This window comes from Oryzias latipes, chromosome 23 (assembly GCF_002234675.1).
Source record: "Oryzias latipes chromosome 23, ASM223467v1".
Classification (NCBI taxonomy): Eukaryota; Metazoa; Chordata; class Actinopteri; order Beloniformes; family Adrianichthyidae; genus Oryzias; species Oryzias latipes.
In genome coordinates this window covers 21,406,072-21,428,879 of record NC_019881.2, presented here as the reverse complement: position 1 = coordinate 21,428,879, position 22,808 = coordinate 21,406,072, and the positions used below count along the sequence as shown (strand labels likewise).

At 42.6% G+C, this 22,808-nt stretch overlaps 1 protein-coding gene across 14 annotated transcripts in view; it reads left to right on the top strand.

The window, feature by feature from the left end:
* Positions 1–22,808, top strand: part of celf2 (CUGBP Elav-like family member 2) — a 219,168-nt gene that overhangs the window by 133,465 nt on the left and 62,895 nt on the right. For all 14 annotated transcript variants that reach the window (XM_023952426.1, XM_023952422.1, XM_023952424.1 and 11 more), the window contains one exon: positions 14,779–14,861. In XM_023952426.1, coding sequence (XP_023808194.1) covers positions 14,779–14,861 — 83 coding nt within the window. The remainder of the gene's footprint in view (positions 1–14,778; positions 14,862–22,808) is intronic.

Sequence of the window (22,808 nt, the reverse complement as noted above, 5' to 3'; positions counted from 1 at the left end):
TTGCATTGTTTTCTGTTATATTTAACATTTTTAACACCTATTACGTGTATATTCTGTTTTTCTGAATGTTTTTTGCACGTCCAGCTGGCAAGAACTTAGTTTTAATTTCTTGTTGCTAGTTATCGAAGGGTGCACTTTACATGTATTATTTTCAGTCGCACAATGACAAGTGTGTTGCATGGACCACTTTTGGAATTTCTTTTACAAGTGACAATAAAAATCTACCTGGCGATTTTCGGAACGAAATGGTCAATAATTAGACGATCATGTGTCCTGAAAGAGACTCGATTTTAGACCAAATTCTGGGCTTGTCTTAAATCTATTAAACTCTGCTGAGGACGACAATACAAATTGGAAAAAAAGAAGAGACAACATAAGTGACACTCATCAAAACTCCAACTGTGGGAGGCGGAGCCTAAGATCTTTCATGTGAAACCTTTGATGGATTTTTGGGCTCTTCTCTTGCTACACTTTTACGCCATCTTCCCTCCGTTTCAGTTGGTTGTTGAGCCTCGTTGTTGGCTGGAGGAAGCAGATCTTGTCCGCTGTCTCTTTCTGTTGTGTTCAGCGGATTTTTATCTTTTTTGCTGTTAAAATTCTGCTGGTGTGAAGGAAACTTTGGCCTCTTGTTTAGCAGTCTTTATTTTAAATGGGTGCGATTGTTATTTGGAAAATATCTGGGTCACACGCTGACCCTGAGGCAATTTCTTCTTTCTGGGTGAAGTTTGCGTGGAGGAGCTTCTTGTTTTTTGCTCTCAAAGGGATAAACGATAAAAATAGACGTGAGGAGAAGCTGTTGTTTGAACACAGCTGCTGACATTGAGTTACAAGAATAGTTTTTATTTGATTTGCTCTTGGGAAGTCGACCCAAGTCTGCATTGGACTGAAGTCAAAATGTGTGTGTACCTCAACCCAAATTCATGTTTGCTTTTATTTTGAAGGAGCCATTTTAAGGCCTTCCAATAATGACACCCAAGATGCCAAGCAACAGTAAAATAACTTTGTGCGAAATGCTAACGTACCTGTATGTTTACATTTACCATCAGTATTGGATAAAGTGCATGTAAGGAGTTTCAGAAGAATTACAGTCAACAGAGGAGTTGGGAAAATGCCCCTTTCTCAGCCGCTACACCCATGGTTGCGACTGCCCCTACGGGTAAATACGGGCCGTCGAAAAATGGGCTAACCTGTGCAGGACACACAAAACAGCAAGGTCATAAACGGCTCTGTGTAGTGAAAATGTTCATGTACAGATATGCTGTACAAAGCCAACATTTACACAACTGATAAGGGTGAAGTAGGTTAGAAGCAAGCGTGTCTTATGGATTTTTCATTTTTCCAACCTCCTTGAACCTTACGGACTCCTGTTCACAAGATAATAGTGCGCCTGACAGTTAGATATAAGGACATCAGACAGTAGTGTGTAGTGTGTGTGGACACCCTACAGGCGTCCTATAAGTACACCCGTGTGTGCGACATTTGTGCGTGATCAGTAAGGAGCCGGTACTCACACCTTCCTGACGACTAGCGTGGCGTAAGGACACCGTCTGATAGCATCACCTCTACGTCATCAGAGCGTGTAACTTCCCTCCGCCTGATGAACACTTCACCATACAACCGTACCGTGGCTGTACGAAACTCAAGGAAACTGGAAGACATGCCTGCACTCCTATGAAGAGGCAGCCGCTCCTCTCCATGGCCCTCCACGGACCCGGACAACCCAAAGACCTGCATGTGACTAAGGCTTTAAGCCAATCCTTTTAGCTAACGCTCCAGAAAACAGTTTCCTAATGTCATGAATCTCCGGTCAAACTGAAGCCACTGTGCGGGAGACCTCTACCAAAGATCAAACTCATACCTGGGCCATTTTTTTATGTTAAAGACAGCATTGAAATGTTATCCATGTAGCATGCTAACACAAAGATGTGTACTTCTACAGAGTTTTATATCTTTGAAGCAAACATTTGAACTGTAAAGTGGCTCTATGTCACTGCATATAGGACTATAATTGGCTCAGTGTGTCTGATTTTTAAATGTAAACATACAATCTTAGCCATTTGAACATCAGCCACAGTGTTACACTGTTTGTCCATGTGACCTTATGAGCGTTAATTTAATATTTCGTTATATATTGATCATTAATGAGTTTAAATGCAGGAACCAAAAACAGAAAAGTCAAACCAACTTTGCATAAAGGATGTGATCGTTTTAGCAAATTCCGAGACATTTAAAGCAGGTATTTGCTCGACTGATGATTTCCAGCTTGTTTATTTCGCCATCATTTGAGGAAAGTCTTAAATGAACAGCTTTTTTTTTTTTTCATTTTCATTAAAAGTCTGGAAGAACTTGATGTTTATTTTCCTGCTCAGTTCTTTCGGCTTCTGCTGAGCCCAACAGAACAGAGAATGAAGGATAAACCTGCTTATTTTCCACCAAAGATCCGAGCTGTGAAATATTCCTTCCAATCAAACGTGTGCAGACATTGGAACACACCAAATAACCGGATTAATTAAAAAAAGGGGCTGGAGATAAAATCCGAGACTTAATACTTGCTTGGAGCGCCAGCTAAACTACAGTTTTTGCACGTGAAAGCGGCAAACGGACATATGCGGATCACTGTAATCCCTCTGTATTAATATTGTCGTCATCTGGTATCACATGGTAGGAGAAAAGCAGTTTGGGAGGCTGACAAAACAAAAGAACTTCTCGCCAATACTTAAAAATGGTCCAGAAGCTGATTAATCACCAAACTTTTTTCTGTTTAACTTGGTTTCCTGGATAAAGTTGTGGGTGTTTGAATCTCTCTGCTGAATCCATTTTGCGTTTTGACCCAGGTGTGTGCTTTAAAGTGCTGCATGAGCCTTTTTATGCTGACTAGGACGGTCTGGGGAATTTCGTGGGGCTGCTGTTGGTTTAATGTGTTTGGAGTTAATAACCAGATGACTGGATGAGCGGGGGGTGAGGGGTGGGTGTTGGATGGCGAGGCAGTGAGTGGTGAGAAATGGAGCAATTTGCCATTTTGTGCTGAAAGAGAGGCAGAGATGCAGGGGGAGATAAAGACAGAATGAAACAAGGAGAGCCAGAGGGGTAAACAGAATATGGTCCTCCTGCTAAAACACAACCGTGAGCGCAGCGATGGCTTTGTGTGTGTGTGTGTGTGTGTGTGTGTGTTTTTTTTTAGATGCGCCGTGTCATTTATCTTAATGATACGGCATAGCCCGCATGAGCTGCTGTGACACACAATAACTTTAATGTCTTCATTAAGTGGGTCTATTTGGCTTCAAACTCTCAGCGCACAACATGACCTGGAAAAAATTCAAACATATAAAACTCTGACAAATTAACAACAAGCCATGAGGGATGCGCAGCATTTTTCAGATGATGCTGAATCCAAGAAGTTATTATGATGACAATAAAAAAGGAAAACGGAGCCTCTTTGATAAAATGTCAGTCTGACCGAAAGATTATTTTAGCAGAAGTCTGGGTTGTATAAAAGGTTTATTAGTCTGCCAATAAGTTTGTAATTTTCCTCCCTGCTTGGTCGATCTGGGTTGTCTGCAGGCGAAAAATTGGCAAACCTGTACGGGGCTCATAGGTGACCCCTGGAAATTTTAAAGTCGTAGACCCTGTAGAGCAAAAATGTTCATGCGCCTTTTTTACGGGACGATCGGTCATAGAGAACACTTATACAACACATAAGGGTGTAGTACGTTTGAAGCAAGCGTATCTACAAAGTAGACAGAGTGTAGTCTGTGTGGACCCGTACATTTGGCATCACACACGGTCAGTAAGGAGACAATACTCCCACCTTCCTAATGACAAGAGCAGGGCAGCTCATTCCTGGTCCACGATATGTATCTTGAACACACCTGGTCCTGGTAATCAGCAGAAAACAGGCAGGGTGGTACGACCAAGAATTACAGCCTAGACTGTGATGGAATGACATCGTATGACAGCGTCACCCTCGCATCATAGGTACGTGCAACTTACATTATCGTCAAGCTACGTTCACACCGCCCTCAGAAACGCGCGTTCAGGTGGCCGTTTCTTTTTTTTTATTATTCATAACATTTGCGGAATTATGCGACACCAAGTCTTTCAAATATCGGAATAGAACTGTGAAAGAAAAATCCTGGAGCAAGATTCGTAAGATTGACATCGCTATGAAATTTCACACCAAGAAGTGGTGTGAAATGAAGAAGAAAAAGAAGAAGAAGCCCCTCCCTGTTCATCCAGTGTGAACACCGTGGGCGTGTTCAAAAACGCACGTTGAGGCAACCCAGAAACCTGCATGTGACAACGGTCTTAGGTTTCGGTTTGTAAGGAATCAGAATTCTTAACTGATAACCGTGGAGCAGGTGGTATTTAGACGACTTAGTGGCTGTTACAGAATGATTGCACCTTGGTAAAGGTTCGTTTTAATATATTTTTGATCTGAACTGGACAAGAAGCAAATAATGGGGAGAATCAGGCAACAAGATCAGCAGGTCAGCTAATTTTTGCCACTTTTTTAGGATATTATTTAAAAAAAAAGGATGGGTACCCATTAGAAACTACTCAACCAATCAGATATGCAAACACCAATCAATCAAATACTGAATTTGTTTGGAAAGCATTAAATATATAATACATATATTTTATTTACATGACTTATTTATCTATAGAACAAATAATAAAACTCTTTTGGTGAAATACTGCTGTGAAAATAATATAATATATAGAATAATGAAATTTTCTAAAAAATTCCCCCTAAACGTACAAAATCATCCCTTCAGCAAAATAAAATCAAACATTTGTATTTTTTGTAAAGGAAAGTAGGAATAATTTGGATTAAAATTGGAATTTGATTTTATTTTCAGACCTGTATATTCAATATATAGTGACCTAAAAATATATAGATTTCTCCAGATTTTGGGTTTAAAACATGTTCCAGTCCTTCCCTTTGAAATCTGTGTGAAAGGCTCTGACATGGAGCGAATGCGGCGCACATTTGAAGTCGCGGTTGGAGATGAAGGTGAGGAAGCTGGATCATTCTGCTCTGATCTGACCGGTGGATGCTGAAAAGCTGAACCCTCACTGAAGGAGATGTTCTCACTGGTGCCAAACAAACTGGTGCGCTTGTTCCATATCTGAGTCAAGCCCCCCTCAGATCTGCAGGAAGCATCAGCTGTTGGAAGCTGGAGTCGGAACCAAACAGGGTGCTGGTCCGTTAAGCTTAAAGTAAGACCATCTCCCTCCTCGTCTTTGTAAACCTGTTTCTGGTCAAAAGCTGAATTTAAACAGGTGTCTGATCTATAACGTCAAACCTTAACCCTAGCCCAGAATTCCTTTTAGCAATGCTTTGAAAAGTTCTTAAATGTTCTGAACTGAGTCCTCTTTTGTCTCCATGTCCAACATGAACACGTTTGAGTGATGAAGACTGGTCTCCTCTGATTGGTTCAGATGATTTGCCACAGCTCATTTGTAAACAGACTGGAGAATCTTCATCGTTCTTCACTCACTGGTGACTCTTGTAAATATTCTCTATCGTAAATATCTTGTCTTTGTTCTGCCATAATCTGTATTATAGCAAAACCCTAATTAAATCCACTTTACTTTTCATTAAAGACAAAACTCTGCCTACAAACCCAAATTCTACAGACATCCTGTTGAGCGTTTTTTTCAGCAGACTCCTGGCCAATGTTGTCTGCTAGTTCAATTCCGAAACCACAACTTTTGACCTTTAAATCAAATTGATTGTATATTTATTTCTTTTTATTTAATGTATGTTATCGCTGTAAAAATCTCTGCCTAACCACCTGTACGACTTGGTGGAAGCTGATTGGCCGTGGCGACCCCTAGCAGGAGACGCCGAAAGGTTGAGCTCCATAAAACGTAAAATCAATTCCACAAAGATGTTCAACTTTTAAGGAACTCTGCAGATGTCAGGCTCTGAGGAGATTGATTGACAAAGTCCACAGCCAATCAGGATGCAGACTAAAAAGGGCTATTTAAAAAAACAAAAAAACATGCAAAATTGCACTTAAAAAAGCATGAGAGATCACGAAAGCTGAGTAGTGATATTGCGAAGGAACACTGTATCGTAAAGTGTTGCATAACGATGCAAAGCTTCTTTTCTCACTTTCAGAACCTGCTGGAATTATGTTTAATGCATAAACAGTGAAAGAGTTACGATAGTCCAAAGAATATAAACTCTGGAGCTAAAGCTCTGGTGTTAAAGGGTTAACTGTTCATGTTACTGATCTGCTGTTAAATCATTCCAAATCCTTTGGATTCTGGTTTTTTTACAAACCAGGCTGATGTCATTGAAACTCATTATCATAAAAAGCTACTCCCAAAGTATTTTCTGCACACCTGAATTAAACGAGCACGTTATCTATTCAAACCTGAAATGCCATGTTGACAGCTTGGAGCAAAAAAAGAAAAAAAAACCCAGATAAGGCAAATCTGGCGGCAGCTTGGACATCATTTCAAAGCTGCAGATAAACTGGTGCAGGCAGATCACAGCGTCTGATTTTCCATCACTGCTCACATCAGAAAAATGCGGCGACTGGAATGCAGGAGTCTTCTTTGCAGGCCAACTGTCTCCTCTCACTCCGTCATGGCAACGCCGAGCGAACACTCCTCCGTCCAAGACAATTATCTGCTCTAATGGATTCAGTTGAGACGGGGCCGACCTGAGACGGGGGACTGATTTATTTCATTCTTTCCTAAAGCAGAGCGGCCAATTATATCGCCTTAACTAGACGTTAGCTTTTTTTCTCTCCCTGCTACCCAGGCCCAATTAGAGAGCAGCTGCAGGTGGATTTTAATGAGCGATTGTGCGTTTTGGTGTGTGCGGATCTTCTCATCTTTGCCTCTAAGTTCTCCTGAATGCCTCAGCCGCTGAGAGAGTTGCTTGGCTTTAAGCAAAGTTGCAGAGCTGCATTTTCAGGATCTTTTTTTGAGGCGGCAGGATCCTGAAGTCAGGAGGTGACATCGGTGCGTTTTCACTGAAGTGTGGAGTAACAGGATTAGAGCGTCGGCCAAACGGGCGTTTGTCTTCCTTCGGTAAATCCGTTCTTTAGCTCGCTGTCAGAGTTGGTCTTGTCGTTTTGTTGTTTTTTTTCCATCCACACTGAAGCTGCCCGACACACGCAGTCATACGCATTAAGGGTCATTTTTGAAGCCGAGAGTGGAGACGGATCAGTGATGGAGGATGTGTCCATGCAAGCCAGAGGCTTGTGTGCGCAGTAATTGCTGTAGTTAATATGGGTCAGCAGCTGAATGGAAGCCCGGGGGTCAAAAGGAACGAAGAGGGGCAGGAAGGACCAAGAAGAAGAAAAGTGAGTTACTGTCAGCGGCTCGCCTGGGGTGGAGGAGCTCGGGGTGAAGCTCTGCGATTAAACCAGCAGCAGCAGCACCCGCCTCTTCTTACCCAGCTAATAACCGTGGTCCTTTCCTGCTTTTCACCCAGCCTCTAATGCTTGAATGAAGCAGCGCTTTCTGTCCTGCGGGTTTAACTGCTCGGAAAAAGAGCGTTTGAGCTCTCGAAGAGACGCTGTGCACGTAAGGACACGGACTGTCCCAGCTCTAGAACATCCATGGCATTTTAGAGGGATCCAAACTTTATGCAGAGACCCAGATTTGCTGAGGTGGGAATAACTGAGGGCCAACGGATGGGCCACCCTTCTCTGAACCCCACACAATGACAATAAATGCAAATTATTATGAAAATGCGATTGCAATTTTAGCACAAACCGCTGTGTTTTTGATCACAAGAACAAATTTGTTCTTGTTGTTTGGCTCTGAAGGCTCTGAAGGTTAACACAGGACTACAGTTTAAAAACGACTTATGACGTAGTTTAGCCAATCACAACCAAGAAATTGTGTTCCTTAGAATGTGCTGGGGCCGCATATTATTGATTTTAAGGCTGTAGCCTGCAGGCTGTCATAGAATTCCACGATTCCGCACATGATTTCGGTTTTCAGACGGTTGTTAGTGGTTTGAAAAGGACGCTGTCCACACCTCGCTACCAAAACCGAGTCCTTGATTGGTCAAAGCTCAACGGATTTGATTTTTAACGCCAGGTCAGGGGCTGTGTGTTTTGTACGCAGAGCTCGAAAACGGACTTGAAAACACGCGTAGCAGCCCATGAGGGGTGGCTGTGGTGCAGCGTCGGGGCGGTCAACCTCTGATCGCAACATTGCAGGTTCGATTCCCGCCTTGCCTGCCCATGTGTCGAAGTGTCCTTGGGCAAGACACTCAACCTCATCTTGCCTCGTGAAGGTTGGCGCCAGAGTTCGGCAGCAGAGCCGCCATCAGTGTGTGAATGTAAAGCTCTTTGGGCCTAGTTTACGCCATGTACCACGAAGCGAGAGTTTTGAAGGTGGTAGCCTTAGACGCCCATAAATGCTCATCATATTCATCGACTTTTCATTGAAAGCGGTCGCACATTTGAGTTTGGAGAACACAACTTGGTGGTAAAACCAAACCCAGACAGTTTTTTACAACTGTAAGAACAAAGCAATCATCTCAGGATGTGAACCGTATCGACACCATTCTGGATTATTTGCTTCCTTTACCTTTTCAGAATTGCAGATTAATAACATTTGATCTGAGTTTTGTATTTTATGGTCTGGGTGACATAGCAGCCTATAGAGCAAACGTTAAGTCTGGACCTTCTCTGGCTTCTATATCAGACATGAGTGGCTGCAGAGCTGCTTCATGGTGGATCAGAAACGTCTGCCGTCAGGTTTGCTGGGACTCCCTCACTTCATCTTATTGGGAAGCAGGAAGAAAATGTGAGATAACATTTGTTGCAGAAGCTCCGAACTGGAGCTGAGAGCTGACCCGGTCTTCTGGGGAGTAAAGGAGACCCGATCCCGGAGAGCGCATGCATTAATTCAGGCTAAAAAGGAAAAAACAAACTGCCTCCACAAGAACAGCGTGGGCGCTTCGCTTGACCTCATGACTTCGTAATGCATGAAAAGTGCAGCAAGTGCTAGTTATTTAATATCAGTCTTCCAATTACTGCCATCCTTTAGCATCCATACGTTTCTTCTTTGACCTCTTTGCTTCCTGTCGCTTCACATGTCGGGTTTCGAAAAAAGAGATTTTAGTTCATTTCTGAGAACTGCGCCCTGCTGACCTCTCTGGTAAACACTTTTCTGATAAAAACTGCATTTTTATCAGACAATTTGACCGTTTTTGCTAAAGTGGTCAAAGTTGAATCTGGTGGTTTTAAGTGAAATCTCAGAAAAACATCCATCCGAGTCAACTTTAGTCCCACTCCAATCATCTTTTGATCTACTTTCTAAACTTTCCCAATGGTCCTTTTAATTATGGTCACGCTGTTTCTTTTAAGATATAGTTTCTGCAGAGTGATAGTACTTCATTAGTCCTGCCCTCATTTCCCATCATCCATCTGTTCACATGTTCTCCCGCTAGCTTACAGCCCCTCACAACCCCAACATGACATAACCGGTGCAACAAAAATGGCGAGGAACTTTTGAGTTTTGAGCCAGATGTCAGCTGGGACGAGGAAAACATGGACCTACACGCGTGTCATCGTCTAGAATTGGATGCATTGGAATGGACTGCAGCACCCTTCTACTCTGCTATGAGCAGGGGCGGAGCTACAGGGGGACAAAGGGAGGCAGCTGCCCACCTAACAAAACGCTTTGCCCCGTCACTTTGCCCCTAATTTTTGAGTCAATATTAGTAAATTTATTGACAACAATTAAGAAATCATCAACAGAAGCTTCTTTAACCCTTGTGCCATCTTGTAGGGTCCAGATGACCCCACTAGACAGTGCTCTGAACCTTTTTTCTTCAATGATTTGTGATCTTCACTGGTGTCCATGGATTACATGAAATCTTTCCACCTTTATCCACCTTTGTCATGGTAGGAAGAACATGTCAATGGAAGGGTGGGGTCATCTGGACCCCCTAAGATAGCACAATAGGTATGCATCACCAATGTTCAAAGAAGCTCTAAATGTAAATTGTCTGCTCCCGATTCACCGTAAAGAAATGCAATTTTAAGCTTAATTGTCCTCCATGATAAGAAAAAAGCTACAAGAACATGTTAAAAGCAGCAAAAGCAGCATTTTCATCAGTGACTTTGGTAAACTGAGGTGCGTATAAACATTCATGGGGGGGGGGGGGTCATCTCCCCCCGTGCTTTTTATTCCTCTCACAGCATCTCCCCTCTCCTACACCCTCTGCCCTTCTTCCCCCCCTCCCGTCTGACGGGCAGGACAGCTTCTTCCCGTCTCTCTGATGTCCATCACACCACAACTGAACTCTCGCCGAGGAAACTTGAAAACGATTAAGAGAAGCACCGCAGCACTTTTGAGGCGCTCTGTGAACGACACGCAGACAGAAATCTGTGCTTTCTCATCGTTTTTTTTTTTAAATCTTTTTCCCCCTTCCCTGGGAGTGTGCAGACTCTTAAACAGGACGGACTGGAACACTGCAGGGGACGCTCCTGTGTGGAAATGTGTGTGAGGTCCACTCCTTTGCTCTTTGATCCTCATCTTGACAGCCCACCACCTGGGACGATTCGCCACATGCCGCATGGCTCCGGGGCCCCGGCTACGCCGAGGGAATCACAACACGCCGCAGCCAGCGCGGCCCTCAACGGCTGACCCTCCCCCTGCACGTTAGATGCCGTCAGAATCGCTAATGCTAACACCAAAAGCTAACCCTCCCATCCACAGATATGCAGGAAAATGCCTCTAGAATCCTAATGCACGGCGTGCGGCGAACCCTCGTGCACCGCTAGCGGAATTGCAAATTGTACACAGGGGGCTAAAGTTTGAACACAGGTGCAATTGGAATCATAATGGAATTATAATGTACACTGCTGAGGCAATGCTGAAGAGCTCCCAGCTGAACAGCATTCTCTGCTGGAAATGCAGGAAGTTTAAAGGTAATGTGTCTCACATGGCAAGCTTGAGAAGTGCTCCGACACAAGCTTTATGCAGCCACAGCTAGCTTTGCACGCGCAGTGCTCACTTTAGAGTCACATTGTTTTTGTAAAGGTTAGAGTGCAGGTTTGAATGTCTGCGGCTGAATTATTAAAAGGTTGTTGTTGTTTTTTTTGCTGGTATCAAATAAAAATGTAGTCGTTCTCTGAACACTTCGGATTTAAAATGGGATTTTTTTTATTTTTTATCGTAGAGACACAATAAATTCAGATGCTGACTGGAAAAATGGCTCAAGTCTTGTGGACATACCTTAAAATGTCACTTAGAATCCAATTTAAAACCAGACGTGTGAATAAATCTTGACCTCAGTCTGGCCCGAAGACTCTGGACTTTTCGTCAGGTCCCAAGACTTCAAATTTGACCGTTCTTTCATTAGCTGACAACAGAATCAGGAATTGACTCAAACTTGTGACTAAAAGCTTTGGTTTTTACCAAAATTCTGACTAAAGACCCAATGCAGTCGTCTTTTCTCTGTCAGAATCAGCTGATTATTGTTTATCGCCTAAATGGTCAAAGTGTTAAGGCGTTTCAAAGAGCATTCCTTATTTCTGTGTCGCCAACAACATCTTGGGTGTCAAATGGTTGAAGTCCCTCCAATCATCTTCTGATCAATGTCGTTTGTAGCCAAGATCTAAAAACCTGTTTCGTTTTCTAAGACAAAGCTTCTGCAGAGCGGAATAGTCGTGTAGGAACTCGGCCTTTGACACGCTCCATTCTTTTCTAAGTCGCTCTTGAAGTTACCGGCCGTGTTTATGAGGTCATGACAGCAGCCATGTCTTTGTACTCGCAGGTCTCTTTGTAGGTCAGTGAATTGTTCTTTTTTCTGCGTGGTCCTTAGACCTTGAGGATGGTTTCCCGTTGACTAACGCCGATGTTCTTTTAATGATCTACTTTTGGAAAAATGTATTAATACGAAAAAAGGCTGGAAAGAGTCTAAGAACCACTTAAAGGAAAAGTTTCTGTGTCCCCTCTATACCACATGAGCTAAATAGTATAATTTCTACCCAGTGATAGTCTGTCAGTCATGACTAATTTCATCTCTTATCTTCCCGCTTTCAACCAGTGGAAGCTGGCGAGAGTCTCTTGGTGGTAAATTGATACTGATGTTTGAAGCGACGGGCGGCGGGTTTGGCGAAGAGACACGCCGCGCCGTCTCTCACTCTGGGGTCATAGAAGAAAAACCACTCTGGCGAGTGTTATCCCTGCTAATGCGCCATCTGAATCGCTACACCAATCACGTCGCCGATGCTAGGCTAAGGGCCAACTGTTCAACAGCCCCGGCACCCCGAGGACACCGCAGGAATTCAGATCCATTACGCTCCCAGCCTCATCAAAGGGACTCTGGGATTCAGATGCTAAACCTGCTCCAGATGCTCGCTGTTGGGTTTCACTAAGATGCACTGCAGGGCAAGTGTCATAAGGACTGACGCCGGCGATACGGGCAACAAAACCGCCACCCGGCTGATTTGATTTGTGCCATCGGCACAATGGGGAGGACGACAAAGCAGATGTAAACAATAACGCTCTGTGCTCATCTCTGGACAAATAAACACAAACCAGAATTAGCAGATGGGTGAAACCGAAGGCAGCGCTTCCAAATAGACCGACCTGCAACAATTGGAGGGGAGACGATGAGGCCGGAGCGCCGCCTCACCTGTGGCTGCCGCGGACGAGGCTTTCAGCATGCTGTCTTTTAGCTCTCACTCCATGAGTGTGTGTGTGTGTGTGTGTGGGGGGGGGGGGGGCTTTATCTTGTCATGTTTTTAATCTCCTAGTAGGCGTCAGACAGTTCTGTCAGTCCTCGTTCTAACCCTTAAAGCCAACATCCGCCGTGTCCACGACCTTCCCGTCTGGCCTACATCCTCCTGCTGGATTTGGCCCGGCTGGGTTTCAGCCCCCCTCTGCGGGGGGCGCCGCAGATCAAAGCACACACATCGCACTCCCACAGTCTTCAGCAGAGGCTGGAGGGTGGAGCACTTTTGTGCCTAAAGGAGCGTTTGGGTGGTATTTTTACGGTCCTGAGATGCCGGGACGCCACAACCAAATGTGGACTTAAAGACCCGCTCTGATGAAAACAGCGTTTTGGGGTTTTTGACGTGGTCTTGTGGCATTTTTCTGATGGTGGACGACATATATGAAGAAGATTGAGTGTTTATTTGGAGTCTTTGCTAATGGGAATGCTAACATGCTAGTTTTTTTTTTAAAGAAAACATTCTTTTTGATTGTTTCTTTGCATCCCAACTCAAATTAATGTTTCTTTTCTGTCTTTTTCCTGCTAATTATATCCTGAAGAAGTTTCTAAGAACTGGCTACTCAGCGTTTCTCAGTCACAGCCCTCAACTTTTTATTCTATTTTACGATTCTACAACATTTTTAAGGCAGACCGGGGAAATGAAGGCAGTCGAGCGCGGAGGGGGTCCTACATAAACGGGGTTAAGAAACGCCGAGTCGGCGCTTTCCTTCACATGAAGGTCTGTGGGCGGTTTATGTGTTCTCTCCGTATCCGGGACGTCATTTTGAAGATCCAGAAAAAAATGATTAATCAACGGCTTAAATCAAATCTGAGTCACAAACTGAAAATTATTTTTAAAAAGTTCCAGTTTAGATCTTCAATCTTTAGCGAGAAGATGCATCAATGAGGGTTTATTAGTCTTTAGTTATAAAAATGTAATTTTACTAAACAAAATTATTTTTTTAGGAGAAATGTACAAAAAAGAATCTTAGGAGGAATGGAGTTGCTCTGTAAGTGAGGAATTTAACAGCAGTTCTCATTTATGAAATGAATGCTGGGAAAAAAAGCAAACACCCGAACCCTCCGGGCCGTGCCGGTGTAGGTACCATAACCGTCGGCCTGGAACTTCCGTTCGGGGTCCTGGGACTAGTGCTGACGCCACATTATGTGATTGGCTGTCCGTTGGTCCGATGACGTGTCAGATGGTGATTGGTCTGGACTAATTAGGAAACCACCATAGAAGAAGAAACTATGAAGTCTGTTATAAACAAACAGCTCCGACCTAAAGCGAGACTGTCTTCTAAATGTGCCTTTATTATTCTTATGATTATTATTAAATGCATGTTCGCTTGTAGTTTTTTTAATCCGAGCGCCCAGTGCTTTATTATTGGCAGAACGGACCCAGAAGAACAACGTTTAGCTGTACTAACATTTTCAGCCACGGCTGAACTTAAAATGGAATAACAAACGGATTTTGGCAAAATCTCTTTATAAAGATTACAAATAATAATGTCAGACACGATTTATGAGAGAAAATAACTTTAGGTTACAAAAAGGAACGTGAAATGAAAACTTGTAGAGCTTGAGCAGATGTCCACGCTACGTAGTTTGTCCAAGTGGGGCTACCGTAGTGTGACGTTACCTCCAGGCCGAACGGTTATGGTACCTACACCGTGTCAAAAGTGGGATCCAGATGTGATCATTGAGGAAAATCCGGTTCAGTTCAGCCTGATGTTTAACTCTGCTGCTTTCATTTGTCAGGTTTTAACCTGAGCGCGTGTTTTTACCTGCAAGTCGGTAAATCAATAAGAGGAAGGAGTCTGAATAAGTGAGTGAGCGTGACTAATAGATACATGAGCGATGACTGAATAGGCTGCTTTTTCAAGGATTTATGAACAGATCTTTTTTTTTCTTGCTGATGCTGCTGGCTGCAGTCATAAAACACACTCAAATGTTCCCCTCGTCTTCACCGTTCGGTCCTTTGCGTTCATCCGGCGTGTCGGTGTCGACAGGTGACGCCTGATTGGAGAATAATGCTCATCCCTCCCCTTTCTGTTCTGCTCTCTCCCCAGGCTGCTGTTTTGTCACGTTTTACACAAGGAAAGCTGCCCTTGAAGCCCAGAATGCACTGCACAACATAAAGACCTTAACAGGGGTGAGTGCGCGTCCGCCGCTCTCCACGTTTCCCTTTTAACCACTCGCCCCCCAGCATCGGCCAGCCCGAGGCGGCCGCGCCTGCATTGTGCCGCTGCCAGCTCGTATTTGCATTTGCAGGCGGAGGTGAGCGACAGTGTGAGCAGGTGAGCAATGCGCTGTCAGAGGACGTTTGGGAGGGGGGCACGGAACTGATGGAAAATCCAGACGCTGCATGGAGGGATGACTTCAGGAGAATTTCCTTTAGTCTCATCAGAACACAAACGCCAGCGAATCCGACTCACCTGAAACCCAAAACATCGAATGGTCACGTTAGAAGACATTTAGGTTTGCTCAGATGACATCTTTTCTTTGGTATTTTATTTAAAATCGTGCTCAGAATTTTCTGATCAAAAGTACAAATAACTGACAAAAATAATAAAAAAAATAAATTTCATTTATTGCCAATGCAAGAAATACAAACAAAACGAAATAGCAGAAAAATGAGAAAATGTTGGTTAACCAAGAAAAAAGTTCATCTTTGTTACTTAATAAATAATCAGTACTAGGACTGCAAAAGTATAAATAACCTTTAAATAAATGAAAAGAACTGGATTATGGCAACTATGTAAATAAAACTGAAGTGAAATATCATAATTAGATTCTTGCCAATCCTGTTTAAGCAATGACTCTGTTTATATGACAATAACTTTAATTATGAGTGTGTATGTATTTATAAAGCATCTAAAGGATGTTAGTAAAGTATTCTGCAACACTTAACGTTAGAAAAAAACATTTGTAGTCTACATTAGTTAAATGTTAGTCAAATATTATGCAATGTGAGACAAGATCGTTAGGAAAGTATGACACAAGACTTTCTACTAGTAAAATAAATGAAGTAAAGTACTATGCAGTATGTAATGTTAGTAAAGAACAGTTAAAAAATACATTTACTTTAGTAAAGTATTATTCAACACTATGTAATAAAGTTTTCCATACTGATGTGCAACAGTTATGTAAGAACTGTGTTTCATAACTGTGTGTTATACTTCAATGTTCATACGCTTCTACAGTACATTCCATAGATTTTAGGTTAGGGTTAGAAAATCCCCTCCAATCAGGCCAAAAGGGGCGGAGCCTCTCTGGAGGAGAACATTCCAGTCTCACAGAAGAGGCAGCCTGTTTCTCCCTTCATTCCTCTCAGCCTCAGCGATTATGTCTGACAATAAAGGAGCGTGTTGACGCTCCATCCTCCGTTATTGTCCCCCCCCCTGCCGCCCTGGAGAGCGATAGAGGAAGTGAGGTGGAGCTCGCTCGCTCACTCGCTGACTCGCACTCGTAGCCCTGGGTGGATATTTACAGGCCCTCAGATCCCTCCTGCTCAGGTTATTGTCTGCTTCCCCGCTCCTCTGCTCGCCGCCTGCAGCTAACTGGAACCCTCTCAGCGGAGCACCTGCACCGTCTCACTGGTGTCAGTTGGACGAGCGGATGAGCCTCCTGGGCGTGGAGGGTGGATGTTGGGAATCCCTCGTGAGCTGTGCTCCTAAATCAGGAAGAAGCTTGTTGTTCTGCACAGAGTCGCCGTGTTAATTGCTGCTGGAAGAAGTCGCTTACATTGGGGCTGTCTCTGTCTGTGCCGGGAGAGTTGGTCGCCTGTCCCTTGATGGAGGTGCGGATGTTCACGAAAGACTGCAGCTCTTTCATGAAATCACTTTCTCCTACGCCATGACGTCCCGCCATCACGCCTTAGGCGGGGTTCTCCTCCAGCGGTCGGCGGCTTTCTGGTGTTTGGGTTCATTCTGAGGTTCGGAGTTCAGGGAATTCTGCTCAAGTTTGTGCAGAAAACCCAGAAAGTGATCTTTTTTCCAGAACCAGCTTGTCTGTAGAAATTCTGGTCATGACATTCTAGGATTCTGTTCGTCATTTTTTCTGCACTTTTTATGGATAAGTGCTTTCCAATGTGAAGTGAAATGCACCAAAAAATGTTAAACAAAACAAAATAAGTTAAAAGAAATTCTAAATAAATGCAGGACAATTTGTCATAAAATGAACTTAAAGCTTGACTGAAGAAAAAAAGGTTTTTAAGGAATCAGCAGAATCAGTGAAAACTGTCCAAACTAACCTCCTAAAACCTTAGAGTGAACATCATTCTGCTCAGAAATCAATCAATTCAACTTTTTTTTTTAAATAATTTTCCTCTTGTAAAATATTTCCTTCTTCTGGTCATTTTACATCTTATTTTTTCATAATTTTTTTTGCTTTTCTCGCTAAAATATTGACTTTTCTAAATGTTTGGAATCTTTTTTCTTGTAATTTTACCATTTTTTTCCCTCCATTTTTTTAGTCTGTTTTCGTTTTTGTATTCTGCCTTTTTTCTCATAATTTCTCATCATTCTGACATTTCTCACTTTTTTTTCTTGTAACATTTTCACCTTTTTACTAAAGTGTCACAACTCCCTTTTCTCATTTTTTTTTAATTTTATTATAATTTTCCCACTTCCTTGTAATTTTTAATTTCTTTTTTCTCCATAATTTAACAACTTTATTTCTAATAAATTTGACTATTTTCCTAGAAATGTGACTTTTTCTCATATTTTTCTTATAATTTCACACTTTTATCTTCATATATGTCTTTATGTGTATTGATGGCCCTAATACTAACCCTAACATCCTGAATGGGCATCAAAGGACGGAGAATCTGTGAATTCTGAGGTTCTACTGCGAAGAGGAACCCAGAAAAACAACAGTGTTGGTTTTCCAGAACCAGATTCCCTGAAGAACAGAATCCTTCTACGTTTCTTCCAAACCAACCACACATTCGCTTCACTGCGTGTAAAATGAACAGATTTCAGTTTTCTGAGGGTCATGGAAGGCAGCAGGAGGTGCATCATGGGAGAGCGTCTTGTAAAAAGACGTCTCAGCAGCTCCTAAAGGTGCTGGGAGGAATGCCGTTAAGCTCCTTCACCTCCTCGTCTTTGATTTATTCAGAGCAAACATTAGCCGGCTTTTACTCCAACATGATTCTCCGGCTTTTTCTACAGCCGCTGTCAGTGCCAAAGATCAGAAGGGGCATTTGCAACAGGAGGAAAAAGTGTTTTCAATACTCCTTTACACTTGTCTGTGAGAGCACAACAAGCTGATGGTTTGGAGGGAAAGACGTGGAAGATGGAGGAGAAGATTCTCACCGATTTGAGCTGCTGAGGAAACTTCTCCATGAAGAATGGCCCGCATGTTTGCATTTAGTCATGTTTCTTGATTTGTGAAGGGATATTTATGGCACCACGTGGCAAACAAAAGTTTCTAAGTTGCAAATGAAACAGTTAAATATTTAAATATTTGCTTTCAAAAAAATATTTTTGCCTTTTTAACAGAAATGTTTTTGTGTGTCATCTCGCTTTTTCCTATCTTTGATTTTGCTGACATACGTTTCAGTTTAGCGTGACAAAGCTGCCATCAAACAGCTGCTGATTGGTCCAGATTCCAACCAATCAGGTGTCTCTGTCTCTTGTTGACGGTGCTCGGTCCGAGGAAAACCCAGAAAGAGCAGCAAAGCAGCCAAAATCAAATCAATCAATCAATGTATTCATGTTACTGCAGTGACCAACGTGTCTAAAAAGTCTGCAGCAGAAAAAAATTATTACGATTAAGAATTTTATCTGAACTTTTGTTTTATTTTCATCAATAAATGTTAAAATATAAAGAGAAAATAGTATTTTTTTTAATGAGAATTTTCTTTTTTTTTTACTTTGGACAAAACCACACAAGTTCTTTAACTCTGTGAAGATTAAAGGTTCAAAATGCTTTTTCTGCTAAATACATTGAGTCTGCTTTGGTGAGCCATCATTCTTTTGCTTATTATTACTGCTAATATATTCCAAAACACTTGTGCAGCATAGAACAATATGTGCTTTAAACAGATCTTCAAGAAAATCCAAGTTTTTACCAATATTTTGCTCTGCAGGATTCACAGATCATCACACAGGTCTGTTGATTTAATGTCAGCAGGTCAACTTTACAGATTCAGGAGATCCTCAGCCATAAATTCACAAATCTGTCTAAAATAAAAATGAATCAATGCTTAAAAAAAATAAACAGAAGTATGAATTATTTTTAAAAAGATGAAAAATGAAATTTTCTTTGTCAGAGAGACAAAACCGAAGGTCAAAAGAGTTTGTTCAGCTCCTGACACCATGTTCGATGAATGTGGTGATATGATTGGTTGGAATCTGGACCAATCAGCAGCTGTTTGATGGCAGCTTTGTCACGCTAAACTGAAACGTATGTCAGCAAAATCAAAGATAGGAAAAAAGCGAGATGAGTCACAAAAAACATTTGTGTTGCAAACGCAAATATTTAACCTTTTCATTTGCGTCTTAAAAACGTTTGTCTGCAACGTGGTGCCATAAATATCACTTCATATTGATGCATTTCTGCATAAACTGGTTAGAATATGACATTTCTTAAAATTTTTATTAACGTTAGCAGTTAAAAACCATAAAAACACGGGGGGGGGGGGGGGTAAGAAATGATCCAAAAGCACTAAAGAGCTCAGAGGGAGGATCATATCTTACTCCCATTACATGGAGATACTTGAGTATTTCCTCGGATGCGGCAGATGTAGGAAACTGTAGGACCGCAGGATGTCTTTCCACTTCATCCGGAGCGGTCCGCTGGCTCCTGCAGGGTCAGATAAGGAGAACAGAAGTGAAGCTTCCTGCTTTTGGAGTCCAGACGCCGCTCACTTTGAGCCACTCTGACATCACATTTGGTTCACGTGCAAAATTCTTCATGCAGCAAAATGAAGAAAGAAAGAAAAAAAAACAGAAATCCTGAAGGACATGGAGGGGAAACGGTGGTGAAGAGGGTGAAAGGAAAGGACGTAGAAACTGATAGACGCAGAAAGCAGCAAATCAAACATTTACAGCTAAATTATAGAGGTTTTGTGAAAATAGGATCAAGAAATTTGAAGATTTTTTTCAGTGCTTCATTTAAAAAACTTTGCTTTTAGCAGAACAATCTTTATGAACCTTGAAATAAAATCAATTAAAGTCAGAAACAAAAAGCAGATTTTTGATAGAAAAGCCTCAGAACATTAAAAAAGACGATGCTGTACGGGCCCAGCCTGTACGTAATTAAAGCTCGGCGGCATTCATCACGCCGGCGCTGAACTGCACTGACAGCCTTATATCCGATTGTCCCGTATTGACTGACAGACGTGGCTTTGAATGAAATATGCAGACGTCTGAGGAGGAGCCAAGACGGCGTTGTGCTTGAAAAAACACGGAATCGATAGCAGCATAATGAGGGACAATGTTGTGCCGCCTTTGTTTACGGTTTTATTTGCACCTCAAACCAGGATGGGGCTTAATGAAGGGACGTAATTGCTGACACTCCAGAAGACAAAAGGGGGGGGGGGGGGGGAGCCAGAGGTCACCAAAGGTGATGCGCAGATGGACCGGGATAACGGTGGAGTGGAGCACTGCTGCACGCTCGAGGGCAAAGCAATAACCGGGCCGCCGATAAAAACCAATACCTGCTTATTAACTTCCCCTCTCTCCTGGCTTGTAAAAAGCCAGCGGAACAATGTTAGTGTTGCCCCCCCACACACCCCCTCGCTCTAGCTCTCCCTCCAAACCCAAGGCCCTAACAAGGAGAGATGCAATCCGAGTGGAAGGCTGGACGGGGACCAAATTGCAGAAAAGGACAGTGTTGGCAGCGTGGAGCGGCGGCGGCGGCGGCGGCGTTTGTTTGGAGTGGAAATAGTTGAGTAGCTGCTGTTTTTCCAATGGAGGCAATAAATAAGATGGGGGGGGGGGCACACTCTCATTTAGTTTCCTTAACACATAGAGGGGGCAGAAAAACTACCACCTTCCTCTAACTGATCCATACGATCAGCGCTCCCCAGCGGTCCGCTCACGGGAACAGAAACATGTCTGTTATAGTTTCATTTTGTCCCCCCACCCCCCCTCGCCACGACCCTCTTGAAGTTTGTCAAGATGTTCGCCTCGGTGACCTAAATACCTCTGACCAAGGATCCGGTCAGATGAAAGTTGTTCTCGCCGTTCTTAACGTCTTTCGTTGGGGAACGGGCGAAAAAAATGCAGTTTGAAAAAGATCGTAGAAACTACGGTGGGCGGGGCCACAAGGTCCCGGCTCCACTCCTCCAACATGGATGGGAAGGGGGGCGGGGTTACTCCACACCCCAACAGTCCCGACCGCAATTCAGAGGTGAATTTTTAATGACCTTGTGCCGCTCTGCAGAAACTATGTCCTCGAAAACGACAGATTTTTAAGTTTTGGCTAAAAACGGCGTCACTGGGAACGTTTTGACGGCAGATCAGAAGATGATCCGATTGGATCTTTAACTGAATTCCTCACTGACTCTAAAATGTTGCAAAGATGTTGAAGATTTTCATTATATACGTTTATTATTTTATTATTTTTAGCCTTTTTTCAGGTTTTTTTTTTTAATCCACCACACTTTAAATGTTGGACGTTTTTCTGAACATTTGGATGTTAACTTCTACTTTAACGATGGAGGGAAATCAATCTCACACTTAAATGGGGAAGGTGGTGCAGTGGTCAGCACTCTGGCCTCACAGTGAGAAGGTCCTGGTTTGAATCCCATCTGGGGTCTTTTCTGGGTGGAGTCGGCGTGTTCTCCTCGTTCACGCGTGAGTTTGTTTCGTCTCACATTCAAACACCTGCTTCATAGGTCAGTCTGTGTCTCCAAATTGTCCCCTATATGTGAATGTGGTTGTGTGGCGTTCAGAGTGAACGCCGCAGTCGCCCAACAGGACATGGGATAGGCTCCAGCAACCGGAGACCCCGAAAGGGATTGAGCGGATTCTGAAGATGGATGGATGGACATTGAAATAGCTCCTACATGAAGTCTAGTTAAAGCAGCCGGAGATGTTTTAACAGAGATCAAAGATTCAATAAACCAATCAGCAGAGCTAAACTTTGGCACCAAAACAACAAACCCTCTTTGTTGAAGATAAATTCACAACGGATCAAGATTAAGATTAAGAGATTAAACACCGTCATGAACCTTTTAGTCAGAGTGCTTAAATATCTGTTCTGTAATTTGACCTTTAACGAGTTTTTACAAATCCATAACTTTGTTGTATTAAATCTTCATCTTCTACAGAAAATCTGCAGACATTTTTAATCAAATCAAATCAAATCAAATCAACCTTTATTTATATAGCACTTTTTCGACAACATATGTCACTCAAAGTGCTGTGCATAAAACCATTTTAAACCATCTTTTTATGCTAGATTTAATTTTGAACCATCTTTAATGAAAGCGGAAGCCAAATAGAAAAAAGAAAAAAAAGTACGTGGAAATCTTACTGATGTTAAACCGGTTCTAATAAGGTGGATGACCTGACCTCATGACCCCTCAAGACTGGTGGTCCGTCTGGAGTGATGAAGATGAGCATCATCATTCATCCTGTTTTAGGTGAAATTGTTGCGTTAAAATCAAGACACAAATAGTAAAACTGTCACAAATGGGCCACCAGCTGCTTTGTCCAGAAATATCTGCATCGGACAGAAAAAGCTTTAATTATCAGGTGAAGGACAAAAGCAGGTAATCCAGGAGAAGAAAGTAAGAGGCCGGCACCACTGTGTGCTATCTGCTGGGGGGGAAAGTAATCACAGTCTCAGCATCTTAATAACCTTTAAAAGGTGACTTTATTCAAAAGAAATCTATTTTCATCTATTTTGGATAAAGGCTGGCATTTAAAGAACAGAAAACCTACAATTTCAGGAGTGTTTTTAAACCGATTCAAAGAGAAAAACCTGTTTTATTTCATCCTGCATCGCTCCTTCGATCCTCCGTTTGGCTTTAGAACAACAGAAGTGTCTGTGTGGAGGTCAGCAAACGTTTCTTCTCGTCTTTGGCTGATGTTTTTATACGACTCAAACTTTCTTTCATTTTGTCACAGTTTAGATGCCAACACCA